The sequence below is a fragment of the Gorilla gorilla genome, chromosome 11 (genome assembly GCF_029281585.2).
Source record: "Gorilla gorilla gorilla isolate KB3781 chromosome 11, NHGRI_mGorGor1-v2.1_pri, whole genome shotgun sequence".
In the NCBI taxonomy this organism is placed as follows: domain Eukaryota; kingdom Metazoa; phylum Chordata; class Mammalia; order Primates; family Hominidae; genus Gorilla; species Gorilla gorilla.
Window position 1 is genome coordinate 21,647,394 of NC_073235.2, and position 16,397 is coordinate 21,663,790.

At 36.3% G+C, this 16,397-nt stretch overlaps 1 protein-coding gene across 9 annotated transcripts in view; it reads left to right on the forward strand.

The window, feature by feature from the left end:
- The window catches only part of EPB41L5 (erythrocyte membrane protein band 4.1 like 5), a 169,921-nt gene that overhangs the window by 128,605 nt on the left and 24,919 nt on the right, over positions 1 to 16,397 (forward strand). For all 9 annotated transcript variants that reach the window (XM_019022637.4, XM_055380521.2, XM_019022636.4 and 6 more), the window contains exons 19-20: positions 4,533 to 4,661; positions 7,751 to 7,815. In XM_019022637.4, coding sequence (XP_018878182.1) covers positions 4,533 to 4,661; positions 7,751 to 7,815 — 194 coding nt within the window. The remainder of the gene's footprint in view (positions 1 to 4,532; positions 4,662 to 7,750; positions 7,816 to 16,397) is intronic.

The following is a 16,397-nucleotide window of genomic DNA, read 5'->3' on the forward strand; positions in this document are numbered from 1 at the left end:
AAGAAAAACAATTAGAACTGATAAATTCAGTAAAGTGGCAGGATACAGATCAACATACAAAAATCAGTAGCATTTCTACATGCCAACAGCAAACAAACTGAAGAAAAAATCAGGAAAGTAATCCCATTTACAATAGCCACAAATAAAATAAAATACCTAAGAATAAAAATAATCAAAGAAGTGAAAGATTTCTGCAATGAAAACTACAAAATAATGGTACGAGATATCGAAGAGGACACAAAATTTGAAAGATATTCCATGTTCATGGATTAGAAGACTCAGTATTGATTCAATGTCCATACTTCCCAAAGCAGTTTGCCAATTCAATTTAATCCCTATCAAAATGCCAATGATATTCTTCACAGAAATAGAAAAAAATAATCTAAAATTTATATGGAACCACAAAAGACTCAGAATAGCCAAAGCCGTCCTGAGAAGAAAAAACGAAACTTTAGAACTCATAGTACCTGACTTCAGATTATACTACAGAGCTATAGTAACCAAAACTCATGGTATTAGCATAAAAACAGACACATAGACCAATGTAACAGAATAGAGAAGCCAGAAATGAATCCATACATCTGCAGTGAGCTTACTTTTGACAAAGGTGCCAAGAACATACACTGGGGAAAGGACAGTCTCTTCAATAAATGGTGCTAGGAAAACTGGATTTCCATATGCAGAAGAATGAAACTTGACTTCTATCTCTGCCATATACAAAAATCAAATGAAAATGGATTAAAGACTTAAATCTAAGGTCTCAAACTATGAAACCACTAAAAGAAAATATTGGAGCAACTCTCCAAAACATCAGTCTATGCAAAGATTTCTTGAATAATATCCCAAAAGCATAGGCAACCAAAGCAAAAATAGACAAATGAGATCACATCAAGTTAAAAAGTTCCTGCACAGCAAAGGAAACAATCAACAAAGTGAAGAGATGACCCACAGAATGGTAGAAAATATCTGCAAATTACCCATCTGACAATGGACTAATAACCAGAATATATAAAGAGCTCAGACAACTCAATAGGAAAAAAAATCTAATAATCTGATTTTAAAATGGGCAAAAAATCTGAATAGACATTTCTCAAAAGAAGACATACAAATGGCAAACAAGTTTATGAAAAGGTGCTCAACATCACTGATCATCAGAGAAATGCCAATCAAAACTCCAGTGAGATATCATCTCACCCCAGTTATAATGGCTTTTATCCAAAAGACAGGCAATAATGAATGCTGACGAGGATGTGGAGAGAAAGGAACCCTTGTACACTGTTGGTGGGAATGTAAATTAGTACAGAAGTACAGAGTGCCTCAAAAACCCAAAAATGGAACGATCATATGATCCAGCAATCCTACTGCTAGATAATATGCCCAAAAGAAAGGAAATCAGTATATCGAAGAGATATCTGCACTCCCATGTTTATTGTGGCACTGTTCACAGTAGCCAAGATTTGGAATCAACCTAAATATCTATCAACAGATGAATAGATAAAGAAAATCTGGTACATATACACAATGAAGTACTATTCGGCCATAAAAAGAATGAGATCCTGTCATTTGCAACAACATGGATGGAACTGGAGGACACTATGTTAAGAGAAGCCAGGCACAGAAAGACAAACTTCGTATGTTCTCATTTATGGGAGCCAAAAAACGAAGAATTAAACTTGCGGAGATAGATGGTTACCAGATGGGAAGGGTAGTATGGAGGGTGTGGGGAAAAGTGGGTGTGGTTAATGGCTACAAAAGTATAGTTAGAGTGATAGAATGGGTAAGATATAGCATTTGATAGCATAACAGGGTGACTACAGTCAATAACTTACTGTACATTTAAAAATAACAGTATAATTGGAATGTTTGTACACAAGAAATGATAAATGTTTGAGGTGATGGATACTCCATTTACCCTGATGTGATGATTACACATTGTATGCCTGTATCTACATATCTCATGTACCCCATAAATATATACAAGTACTATGTACCCATAAAAATAGAAAATATTTTTTAAGAAAAGAAGGAAGAATTCAGTATTGTACTACTAATAAAGGACATCTGACTACCTTGCCTTAACTCTAGTCAACTTGAGTAGAAGTTGAGCCCCCCGATCTGAAAATTTAAAATTCAAAATGATCCAGAATCTAATACTTTTTGAGCACTGATGTGATGCACAAAGGACATGCTCATTGGAGCATTTTTTATTTTGGATTTTCGTATTTGGAATGCTCAACCAGTAAGTATAATGCATATATCCCAAAATCTGAAAAAATACAAAATCTGAAATACTTTTAGTCCCAAGCACTTTGGAAAAGGGATGCACAACCTGTATTGTGAAAAAGTTGATTCATGTTTTATTAATGTGATGCATTTTTAATAAAGGCTGATTTCTCTACCTCTGCTATCAACAGTTGTTGTTTGCTTAAGGAATGCAAATTAATCTTAATGTTGGCCTGACTAAAGTAATTTTAGGAAGAAAACCTACTGAAAATAAAATACGTCATTCTAAAGTAAAGCATGATTTGTTGGATGACTTGTCCTAAGAACTGACAATGTCTTAGCCAGCAACCTAATCTTAAGGCTCAGACTAGCACTACTGACAGCGGAGTTGACAGTGTTGTGAGAGCCCATTGTAGAGAGATCACATCCGACCTGCATTATGCAGGATTTATACAGTCACCTGACATGCCTTATGTACTGTTGGTTCAGTTCTAAAAATGTGTTTATTGCCTACTTTTTGTAAGATAAAATAAATACTGTGTGGAATTCGCAGATGAGTGGAATGACAAGTTCTTGACCCTCAGGAAACTTTAGCCCTGTCTAAATCCCACAGAAGTTGACATTGCAAATGGCCATCTCCAGTGACCAATTTCTTTCCCAGGTCTATTGTGCTAATTGAATTTTCAGATGATAACAGCTGGGAAGTACAGTTTTTGAAAGACAAAATCAGGATCCATGAAGGCTTGGATAGATTGGAATGACAGACTGGGTTTAAGAACATAGACTTTGACAAATCATAAGTACAGGGCTAGGGCAGGGGACTAGAATATTATAGCAGCATGTATTTAAAAAGTAAGAATATGTAAATGAAGTATGAATCAGCTGCAAAAGAGTTATGTTGTCTTAATTCAAAGGGTTCAAAAGGGGAGGTTCAACTATTTTTTTCATTTCTGGATAGCACTCTAAAAATGATATAGAAAAGTGGCAGTTTGAGAAGAGAAGGATCTGTATGGTGAAGGGTCTTGAAACTAAGTTACAATTTGGGATTATTAGCTAGATGATTGCCACGTAGAAATCTCAGGAGAGAGCATGTTAACCATCTTTAGATATATGGAGAGCTATTATGTGAAAGAGGAATTAATGTGACTTGCTTTTTAATGGCCTCAGGGAAGAGTTAAGGTCAATGAATATGTTAGAGGTATGCAGATTTGACCTTAACACAGGAAAGTGTTTCCTAACAGTCATCTGACCAAGGAAGTAGCAAGTTCTCCAGTGTGTGATGTTTCTCAGGCTAAGACTAAAAATTACCCACCTCTTGAAGTATTTTGTGGTTGGATGGACTCTTGTAACTTCCAACTTTGAGATGCCGTGATTCTAGGAGTTGTCAAGATTCTTCTCTTTCTTCATCCCTCCTCTCTGTAACTTAGTCTCTGTGCTTTCTTTTTAAAAAAAAAAAAAAACAAGGTAAAATATACATATATAATTTACCATTTTGACCATTTTTAAGTGTATCGTTCAGCGGTAATAAATACATTTATATTATTTATTTGTCTCCTTCATTATCCCCTTCCAGACTTCGGTTTTCTCTTGACCTATGTCTGAAATCCTTTAGGATTTATGACATATCAAGATCTATAGATTTTTCAATTATTTCCTTCCCCTTAATTTCCTAAGGCAATCCAGAATGTTCTTTATCTTCAAATTTTATTTCAGGAATCAGTTTTTCTTGTTCTTTGATGAGCAGTACTTTGTTTTAAAAGCATAAAGGAACAGAATCTCAACTGCATTCAGCGAGGACAGTGGGTGCAATTAAGGCATATGTGACCTTTAGCAACTAGTATTTTTGGGCTAAAAGATGAAAAGTAGGGCATGAAGTCTATTCTCTTGACCATAGGTTGGCAGATTATTTTAGTAAAGGACCAGATAGTAAATATTTTAGTCTTGGAGAACCTCATAGTCTCTTTCACAGCTACTTAGCTCTGCCAGTTGTAGCATGAAAGCAGCACAGAGGAATGAATATGGCTGAATTCCAGCAAACTGTTTATACAACAGGTGGTTGGCCAGATTTGCCCTTTGGGTTATAGTTTGCTACAATTTTAGGTTAGGCCCTACAGAGGCTGTTCCTTTTAAATCCAGAGCTCTTCACAGATAGATGATTTTAAGAGTTGCTTATGCCTGAAATAAGATATGGCTGCTTAAGACACATGATTTCCTGATTGTCTGAAGATGAACTTTCATCAGTCTATTTCCTATTTCCATATAACTATAGTGCATCAGAGTTGATTATAGTATATTTTTAAAATATCTAGGAGGAAGTGGTGAAGTTGACTGAGAAATGCCTTAATAATGTCATTGAGAGCCCAGGATTGAATGTCATGAGAGTTCCTCCTGACTTCAAGAGTAACATTTTGAAGGCTCAAGTAGAAGCAGTGCATAAGGTAAGCTGCCTTTGATAGATAGCCCTGGTGAAGTGAAATGAGCATGGGATGTAGAGAGTTGCCTTCCCCAACTCTGAATTCTAATCAAGCTAGATTAATGGTGCAGTCAGGGAGTTAAAAAATAAGAGTAAAGATGCTCAGGGGGATACGAAGGCTAAAAAAGCCAAATTTGTATAGAAGTGAGCCTTCAATGTTTGCCACTTTGATAGCCAGAAAGCCTTGTGATTTTTAAAGCCTTATTTCAGTATTAAATCTATGATTCTAGGTCTGTCTTTATCCATCCACTATTCCCCACAACCCATCTACCCTCAATTTGGTGATATGTTTATGTAATTAGCAAAAAGAGTGAGGTACAAGGTGAAGAGTTGGCTGTGCCATGGTGAAGGATGGAGTGGGTAGGGACTAGCTTCCATGAGAGATGCAGCAGCCTTGTTCTCAAAATCAGCTTTTCCTTGGCTCTCCGTGACTTTCAAACTTACATTCTGTCCTAAAACCAGGACAGAAGCCTGCCTCACTAAGTCAGTTGTCAACTAGGATTTCAAATTCACCGGTTATTGAGAAGATGCACTTTACCCATCCTGTCCTCAGGTACAAGCCTTGAAGAGACCTGATTGGACTTTAGGAATATTGTTCATGTTCTTTTTCGATTTTCTCCCCAGAATATAAACATGTTTTACAACATATTTACATATAAAATAAATATAAAATATGATAGTATTGACTCTAGAATCTCATTTCTGTTCTACCACCTACTAGCTTTGTGACTTGGGCAAGATAGTTGATTTCTCTGAGCCACAGTTTAATTATGTATAAAATAGGATAATGGTAGTACCTACCTTAAGGTGGGTTGTAAAGGTGAAATAAGATAATTAAAGGACATGGAATAGTGCCTGGCACATAATGAGCATTTGGAAAGTGTTGACCCTCAATAGTTATAGTAGCAGTAGTAGTAATAGTTATTATTTGCTATGGTCTGAATGGTTGCATACCCCCGCAAAATTTTTATGTTGAAACCTAATCCCCAAAGCCATGGTATTAAAAGATGGGGCCTTTGGTAGAACCCCCAAGAGTAGGATTAGTGCTCTTATAAAAGAGCCTGGAGGGAACTTATTTAACCCTTCGACCATGTGAGGATGCAGTGAGAAGGCGCCATCTATGAGGAATGGGCCCTCACCAAGCACTAATTCTGCCAGTGCCATAGTCTTCTGTTTCTCAGCCCCCAGAACTGTGAGGAATAAATATTTGTTATTTATAGGCCACTCAGATTATGTTGTTTTGTTAGAACAGCCTGAATGGACTAAGAAATCATTACCTTACATTTCAGTTATCATTTTGGATCTTTCTTGACTTGAAGAATAGAGAAGTAACATGAGTAACCCTAAAGTAAAGGGATTTGATTTTATAGTGAAAAGACCTTCTCATGAAGAGAAATCCAGGATCAAATACCTTCATTGTGAAATCTACTAAACATTTATGGAAGAAATATTAGCAGTTCTACAAAGTTTTTCAAAAAGATAGAAGAGGAAGGAACACTTCCCAATTCATCTTATGAGACTAGTGTCACCCCAATACCAAAACCAGAAAAAAAATACAAGAAACTACAGACCACTACTCCTCTTGAACATTAACTTAAAAGTTCTTAACAAAATATATTCAAAACTTTATAAGTAGGATCATACATCATGACCAAGTAGGGTTTATCTTGGGGAAAATATTGGTTTATCATTCAAAACCCAAGATAGTTCACCATATTAAAAAATACATAAAATTGTCTCAATTCATGTAGAAAAGCATTTCACAAAATTCAACACCTGTTCATGATAAAAACTCTCAGCAAACTAGCAAAAGAATGAAACTCCTTCACTTTGATAAAGAGCATTTATGAAAAAAATCTACAACATCATAATTAATGATGAAAGCCACATCCACTGAAATAGCTAAAATTAAACACCGACCATCCCTGTGTTGGTGATGATGGAGCTCCTGCGGTGCACATACATTGCTGGTAAGAACATAAAACTGTATAAACACTTTAAAAGAGTTTGGCAATGCATCAGACATACACATATCATCTAACCCGCAATTACATTCTTAGATATTTGCCCAAGAGAAATCAAAACTCAGGTTAACACAGATGTTAGTACATGAATGTTCCTAGCAGCTTTATATGAAATAGCTAAAAACAGATGATTGTGATGTATCTATACAATGAAATGTCTGAATAAAAAGGAATAAATTAGTGATTTGTACAACAACATGAGTGAATCTCAAAGACATCTCCATGCTGCTCTAAAGAAGCAGATGGAAAGGATAGGTACTGTGATTCCAATTATATGAAACTGTAAAGTATAGATCATCATTTACCTCAAATAAGGGTTTTTTCATGGGATTATGTGGGAAGCCTCAAGGGAATATTGAGGCGGGGAGTGGGGGAGATAGTAGAAATGTTACATGATGTTGGCTAAACACTTGTATGCCTTTAAAAAAATTTATTGAACTGTACTTTAAAAAAAATTGGTGCATTATTGATGCCAGGTGCAGTGCCTCATGCCTGTAATCCCACCACCTTGGGAGGCCCAGGCAGGTGGATTACTTGACATCAGGAGAGTTCAAGATTGACTTACCTACATGGTGAAACCATGTCTCTACTAAAAATACAAAAATTAGCCAGGTGTGGTGGCACATACCTGTAATCCCAGCTACTCGGGAGGCTGAGGCAGGAGAATCCCTTGAACCTGGGAGGCAGAGGTTGCAGTGAGCCGAGATTGTACCACTGCACTCCAGCCTGGGGGACAGAGTGAGACTCAATCTCAAAAAAAATAAAAAATGGGTGCATTATTGAGAACCATCTAGTAAGATCGTGTGAATTTGTATACCAAATAAAAAAAGGAATCTTTGATTATTAATTTAGGTATGGGGTAAGATTGTACTAGGTACACTGCTGGTATTTCCATAGATAAGGTATGATTACCTCTTATTTTAATTAAAGCAAACTGATATTTCTATTGTTACCAGAAAGAAATGTAAATTTCTTGTTACTTTAGTATCCTCAATAAAGATTTACTTTTTTTAATATTTCATTTTCTTAGGTTACAAAAGAAGATAGCTTATTAAGTCATAAAAATGCCAATGTTCAGGATGCTGCCACAAACAGGTACAGTTCTGGGTAGACTGAATTAAATTGATGTTCTTATCTACTATCTTTGTCTTTTTTTTCTTCTCAGTCTGTCACCACATGGTTTCAGGATGTCTGTCTGAAAGATAGCTTGAATTCACTCTATTGTATCCATTACAGACCACTTAGTACCTAGTTTTATATTATTTGAAGATGTTCGTAATTAGTCTCCCAACATTCCCATTTATCTTCAACTGATTCGAACCAACAGAGCAGAAACCGTCTTAAAGATATGTGTGATCTTTTCAGTCACCTGGTAAGGAGTGTGTATTATTCTTTTACAGTAAACTTTCATGTCATCCTGTTATCACAATGGCCTTGTTCTTATCAACTTACTTGCCATGGGTTCTCACAGTAACTGAGTTAACTTTCTTTGCTGCTCCCTCCAAGTCTCTTCTGCCCTTGTTCCCTTTAATGAGTATTTTGGCATTTATTTGTCTTGTTAGTTAGGCTTTTATTCCATGCTTTATGGCCATTGACTTTCTTCACCACTGTGAATCTAATGTTCTGTGCTTAGTGTTAAAAAATGTTGAGCAAATAAATGCTGTTTCTTTTTTTACTGTTCAAAACTGATTCAGTCAAGGAATATGGTTATGATTAATCATATTCAGTTCCAGATACCGTAGTCAACATACACCACACATAGCATGCATAGTGTATAGCACTTTATATTATAATAGTTAGTACTCAGCAAAAGTACTAATTGGTGATCAGGGTAAAGCTAGAATTACAACTTGACCTTGTAACTAATGCTAATTGCCAGGCACAGTGTCTCAGACCTGTAATCCCAGCACTTTCAGAGGTCAAGGCAGGAGGATCACTTGAGGCCAGCAGTTGAGGATCACTTGAGGATCACTTGAGACTAGCCTGGGCAACGTAGTGAGATCCTGTCTCTACAATTTAAAAATTAGCCGAGCATGGTGATCCACGCTGTAGGCCTAGCTCCTCAACAGACTGAAGAGGGACAATCTCGTGAGCCCAGGAGTTTGAGGCTGCAGTGAGCTATGATCGCACCACTGCGCTTCATTCTGAGTGACAGAGTGAGACCCTGGTTTTTTTTTTTAAGGGGCCAGGCCGTGGTGGCTCACGCCTGTAGTCCCAGCACTTTGGATCACCTGAGGTCATGAATTCAAGACCAGACTAGCCAACATGGTGAAACCCGTCTCTACTAAAAATACAAAAATTACCTGGGCATGGTGGTGCACGCCTGTAATCCCAGCTCCTGGGGAGGCCAAGACAGGAGAATTGCTTGAACCCAGGAGGCAGAGGTTGCAGTGAGCCGTGATCATGCCACTGCACTCCAGCATGGGCAACAGAGCGAAACTCTGTCTCAAAAAAAAGGAAAGAAAATTCTGATAACCACTGTTAGTAATAACATTTTTAGTACTATTGTTATTATTGAAGTCTTTCAGAATAAAATTTTTTATTTTATTGCCAGGAGAAGGGTAATGGGAACAGGACTGCCCAATGTTCATCAGAAGTTTCATTGAACTCTTGAAGCTGGAAAGAGCCTAGAGCATACATGCAGATTTATTTTTCTAAATGCCTGTTCATGTTTTGAAGAATCTATTTTTCCCCAAGGATTTCAAATGCATCCTTTGAAATATACTAGGTTCTTGTATAAACATGGGTCTATTTCTAGATCTTTTCCTTCTCTGTTAATCTATTTTCCCCATGCTATACAACACTGTTTAGTTTTACTGTACCTCCTTTTTGAAAATGCAGTATTTTAGGCACAGAGACACTATGGAGAAGTATATAATACATACCTGTATACCAAATATCAAGCTTTGTCACATCTTAACATTTTACCATAATAGATTTAGATCATTTTTCTTTTTTTTACTGACATAATTCACATACCACAAAATTCACTCTTTAAAAATACACAATTCAGTAATTTTACAAAATTGTGCAACCATTACCACTATAATAAATTCTAGAACATTGTTTGAGAATGTTCTAGAAACACCATAGGTCTAGAAACTCCTTACCCTCACTCCTTACCCTTTCCAGACCTTAGGTAATGTAGAAACCTTCATACTCACTATAATACTCATCCTAGTTCTCATATGTACTCATCCTCATTCTACCTTACCTAAGGTCTTCATACTCACTAGGATGAGTATTATAGTGAGTATGAAGGTTTCTACCTTACCTAAAGTCTGCAAACACTTTACCCATTAGCAGTCACTCCATATTCTGCTTCTTTCCCAGCACCTGGCAACCACTAATCTACTTTGTCTCTGTGGATTTACCTACTCTGGACAGTTTATGTCAATGGAATTATACGTGTCCTTTTGTGTCTGGCTTCTTACATTCAACATAATATTTTCCAGATTTGTCCATATTGTAGCATATGTTGGTACTTTGTCCCTCCTTATGGCTAAAGAATATTTCATTATATAGATATACCACATTTATTTATCCATATATCAGTTGATGGACATTTGAATTGTTTCCACTCTTTAGCTATTATGAACAAAGCTAGACGTGAATATTTGCATACGAATTTTTTTTTGTAAATATACTTTCAGTTCTCCTTAGTATATACCTAGGAGTAACACCATTTCTCCTCAGTCATATGGTAACTCTATATTTAACTTTCTTAAGAACTGCCAAATGTCTTCCAAAATGGCTGTAACATTTTTCATTCTTACCAGCAATGTATGAGGATTCCAATTTCTCCGTGTCATTGACAGTGCTTATTATTCTCCTTGTTTATTATACTCATCCTAGTGAGTATAAAGTGTGTCTCATCTCATTGTGGTTTGATTTGCATTTACCTAAGGACTAATGATGTTGAACATCCTTTCGTGTATGTCTATTTGGAGAAATGTCTATTCAGATCATTTATTTTTGTAGTAACAGCTTCATTGATAAATTTGATTCAAATACCACACAATTCATCCATTTAAAGTGTGCAATCCAATAGTTTTTGGTACATTTTCATACATTTAGTACATTCTGTATTTAGTACATACAACCACCATCAGTAACAAATTTCAGAATATTTTCATCACCTCAAAAAGAAATCCCCTGCTCTTTAACTGTAACCCCATCTACCCTGCACTGCCTTTCCCCTAACCCTGAGGAAGCACTTTTCTACTTTCTGTCTCTATAGATTTACCTATCTGGACATTTCATATAAATGATACTCTGTAATATGAGGTCTTTTGTGTCTGGCTTCTTTGACTTAGCATAATGTTTCCAGGGTCATCCATACTGTACTATTATGTATCAGGACTTTATTTCCTTTTATGGCTGTATAATATTTCATTGTACGGATATACCACAGTTTGTTTATTCATCTGTTGATAGACATTTAGATTGTTTCCACCTTTTGACTGTTAGGAATATTGCAGCTATGAATAGTCATGTACAATTTTGTGTTTGAACACCTGTTTTTCAGTTACACATCTAGAGTAGAATTCCGGAGTCATACGGTAATTCTGTTTTTAACCTTTTAAGGAACTGCCAAACTGTTTTCTACAACCACTGCACCATTTTCTGTTCCTCCCAGTAATGAGTGAGGGTTTTTATTTCTTTACACTCTCGTGGTATTTCACTGTACTTTTTTTTTTTTTTTTTTGAGACAGGGTCTTGCTCTGTCACCCAGGTTGGAGTGCAGTGACACGAGCACAACTCATTGCAGTCTCAAACTTAGGCTCAAACGATCCTCCCACCTCAGCTTCCTTAGTAGCAGGGACTACAGGCACATGCCACCATGCTCGGCTAAGTTTTTTTTTCATTTCTGGGAGAGACAAGGTGTCACTATGTTGCCCAGGCTGGTCTTCGAACTCCTGAGCTCAAGCGATCCTCCCATCCCAGCCTTCTAAAGTGCTGAAATTACAGGTGGGAGCCACCACACCCAGCCTCAGTGTACTTTTGATTTGCATTTCTCTAATGATTAAGAATGTTGGGGATTTTTTCATGTGTTAGTTGGCCATTCATGTAACTTCTTTGGATAAATGTCTATTCAAGTCCTTTGCTCATTTTTTATTTTATTTTCTTATTTTTTAGAGACATTATTGCTCAATCACCCAGGCTGGAATGCAGTGGCACAATCATAGCTCACTGTAACCTTGAACTCCTGGGCTTGAGTGATCCTCCTGCCTCAGCCCTCTGAGTAGCTAGGATTACAGGCACACACCACCCTGCCCAGCTAATTTAAAAAAAAAAAAAAGTTATTTTATTTTATTTTATTTTTTTAGAGATGGGGTCTCACTAAGTTTCTCAGACTGGTCTCAAGCTCCTAGCCTCAGGCAATCCTCTTACCTTGGCCCTGCAAAGTGTTGGGATTACAGGTGTGACCTACTGTGCCTGCCCACCCCATTTATTTTTATTTCTTTTTTTTTTCTAATCCCATGACAGATTACCCATTTTTAAATTGGGTTTACTTTATTGTTGAATTGTAGGAGTCCTTGATTGAATATCAATTCTTAATACTAGACTCTTACCAGATACATGATTTGAAAATATTTTTTCCCATTCTGTGGATTGTCTTTTCACTTTCTTAGTGATCAGCCTTTTGATGCATAAAAATTCTTTGTTTTGACAAAGTCTAATTTATCTACTTTTCTTAGGTTGTCTGTGCTTTTAGTGTTTTATATAAGAAACCATTGCCAAATTCAAGATCATAATGATTAACAGTTGCATAGCTTTGGCTAGAACTTCCAGTATAGGAAACATATTTAGATCCTCTGTCTATTTTCAGTTAATTTTTTCAGCTGGGCATGGTGGCTTATGCCTGTAATCCAGGCTGATGTGGGAGTATTGCTTGAGCCCAGGAGTTCGAGACCAGCCTGGTCAACATAGCAAGACCCCGTCTCTACAATTAAAAAAAAAAAAAAACTAGCCAAGCATGGTGGTGCATACCTGTAGTTCTAGATACTTGGGAGGACTGCTTGAGCCAGGAGGTTGAGGATGCAGTGAGTCATGTTCACACCACTGTATTCCAGCCTGGGTGACAGAGTGAGACCCTGTCTCAAAAAAAAAAAAAAAAAAGTATATGCTGTGAGGTAGGGGTCCAACTTCATTCTTTTGGTTATAGATAAACGGGTATCTCTGTCCTAGATCTTGGCAGTCCTATCGAAATCAACTGGCCATTTCCTTCTGGTCCTGGACTCTCAGTTCTATTCCATTGATCTATATGTCTGTCCTTATGCCAGTACCATGCTGTTTTGATTACTGTAGCTTTGTAGTAAGTTTTGAATTAGAATATGTGAGTTTTCCAACTTTTTTTTTTCCAAGATTCTTTTGAAAATTAAGGATCTCTTGCCATTTTGTATAAATTTTAGAATCAGCTTTTCCCTTTATGCAAAACAAGCTGCTGGGATTTTAATAGAGATTGTGTTGAACCTGTAGATTGCTTTGGTTAGTACTGTAATCTTAACAGCATTAAGTCTCCAAATACATGATGTAGGATGTCTTTCCATTTATTTAGGTATTCTTTAGTTTCAGTGGTGTTTTGTAGTTTTCAGTGTACAAGTCTTTTGCCTCCTTGGTTAAATTGTTTCCTAGGTATTTAAATCTTTTATGCTGTTGTAATATAGTTGTTAATTTTGTTTTCAAACTGTTCACTGCTAGTGTATAGAAATACAACTGATTTTTGTGTATTTCTCTTGTATTCTGCAACTGTGCTGAGTTTATTAGATCTAATAGGTTTTTTTCTGCATTATCATTATTATTATTATTATTATTTTTGAGATGGAGTCTCGCTCCGTCGCCCAGGCTGGAGTGCAGTGGCATGATCTCGGCTCACTGCAAGCTCCGCCTCCCAGGTTCATGCCATTCTCCTGCCTTAGCCTCCCGAGTAGCTGGGACTACAGGCACCCGGCTAATTTTTTGTATTTTGAGTAGAGACAGGGTTTCACTGTGTTAGCCGGGGTGGTCTTGATCTCCTGACCTCATGATCCACCCACCTCGGCCTCCCAAAGTGCTGGGATTACAGGCAGGAGCCACTGCGTCTGGCCCTTTTTTTTTTTTTTTAAAGACGGAGTCTTGCTCTTGTCACCCAGGCTGGAATGCAATGGCGTGATTTTTGGTTCACTGCAGCCTCTGCCTCCTGGGTTCAAGCGATTCTCCTGCCTCACCCTCCTGAGTAGCTGGGATTACAGGCACCTGCCACCATGCCCAGCTAATTTTTGTATTTTTAGTAGAGATGGGGTTTTACCATGTTGGCCAGGCTAATCTTGAACTCCTGACCTCAGGTGATCGGCCCGCCTTGGCCTCCCAAAGTGCTGAGATGACAAGTGTGAGCCACCACACCCAGCTGGTTTTTTCTGCATTCTATAAGATTTTCTATATACATGATTATGGCATCTGTGAATAGCGATAGTTTTACTTCCTTGTTTCCAATTGGGAAGTTTTTATTTCTTTTTCTTACCTGATTGCTTTGGCTAGAACTTCCAGTACAGTGTTGAACAGAAGAGACAAAAACTGGCATTCTTATTTTATTCCTGAAAGGGATAAAGGGAAAGCTTTCAGTCTTTCACCATTGAGTGTTGTGTGTATGTTTTTCATATATGCCCTTTACCATACTGTGGAAATTCCGTTCTATTCTGTTTGTTTTTATCATGAAAAAGTGTTGCATTTTTGTTATATGCTTTTTCTGCATCAATTGAGATGCTCATCAATTGAGATTTTTTCCTTGTTTCTGTTAATATGGTGTGGTTTTCTGATGTTGAACCACTCTTGTGAACTTCTAGAACAAATCCTACTTGGTCATGTTATATAAGCTTTTTAATATTCTTCTTGATGCAGTTTGATAACTTTTTTTTTTAGGACTTTTGTATATATATTCATAAGGGATATTGGTCTGTAGGTTTCTCCAACTCCTGGCCTTAAGCAGTACTTCTACCTCAGCCTCCCAAATTGCTGGGGATTATAGCTGTGAGCCACCATGCCTGGCTGGTTTGTAATTTTCTTACAATGTCTTTATTTGACTTTGGTGACAGGGCAATAATGTTGGCCTCATAGCATGATTTAGGAAGTGTTCCTTCTTCTGCTGTGTTTTGGAAGAGATTGAGAAGGATTATTGTTAATTCTTTAAATATTTGGTAGAATTCACCAGTGAAGCTATGGTCCTGGGCTTTTCTTTGTTGGAAAGTTTTTGATTACTGATTCAATCTCTTTACTTGTTGTAAGTCTATTCAGATTTTCCATTTCGTCTTAAGTCATTTTGGTAATTTGTTTTCAGGAATGTTTGCATTTCACCTAGGTGATTTAATTTACTGGAGTAAATTGCTCATAGTATTTTCTTCAAATCCTTTTTATTTGTTTTTTACTGAGAGGTTTCACCCTTTTTAATTTCTGATATTAGTTGAATCTTTTCTTCCTCATAAGTCTAGCTAAATATTTGTCAATCTTGTTGATCTTTTAGTGGACTAACTTTTGGATTTAAGTTTTTCTTAAGTTCTTTGTTTTTCTAGTTCCTTAAGGTGTAAAGTTAGGTTATTGATTTTAAGATCTTATTTTTAAATGTAGGGATTTACAGCTATAAATTTTATTCTGAGCATTGCTTTTGCTGCATTTCAAATATTTTGGTATTTTTTTCATTCATCTCAAATTATTTTCTAATTTCCCTTGTGATTTCTTCCTTTATTGTTTTTTGAGAGTGTTTTATTTAATTTCTGTATTTATGAATTTTCCAGTTTTCCAATTAAGTTATTTATAATTTCATTCATTATGGTAAGAGAAGATATGTGGTATGACTTTAGTCTCTTTAAATGTATTGAAATTTGTTTTGTGGCCTAACACATGCAGTCTAGTAGAGAATGTTTTGTATGTTCTTGAGAAGAATGTACATGTACATTCTGCAGTTATTAGGTGGAGTGTTCTATATATGTTCATTAGGGCTCATTGGTTTATATTATTGTTTAATTCTATTTCCTTATTGATCTTTTCTCTGGTTGTTCTACCCATAATGATGAATGGAAGTGAAATATTTAAATATCAAGTTACTATTATAGAATTGTCTATTTTCCCCCCTCAGTTCTTTACATATTTTGCTTCATATATTTGGGTCTCTGTTGATAGTTCTGTATATGTTTGTAATTGTTATATCTTCTTGATGGATTGAATCTTTTATCAATGTATAATGTGTCTCTTTGTCTTTTGTCCTTTATCTTTTGATTTGAAGTCTATTTGTCTGATATTAGTATAGCAACCACAGCTGTCTTTTGGTTACTATTTGCATTGAATATCTTTTTCTGTCTTTTCAGTTTCAATCTATTCACATCTTTGGATCATAGTGAGGCTTGTAGATAACATACAGATGTATCATTTTTAAAAATTCTTTCTGCCACTCTCTACCATCGTAATTTTACTTTAATCCACTTACATCTAAAGTGATTACTGATAAAGGACTTCGTCCATTGTAGTATTTGTTTTCTGTATGTCTTTTGTCAGTTTTGTTCCTCAGTTTCTCCATTACTGTCTTCTCTTTTGTTTAATGTTTTTTTTTTTCATGAGCATACCTCTTGATTTCCTTTGCATTTCCTTCCCTATATTTATTTATTTATTTATTTTTTGAGACCAAGTTTCACTCTTGTTGCCCA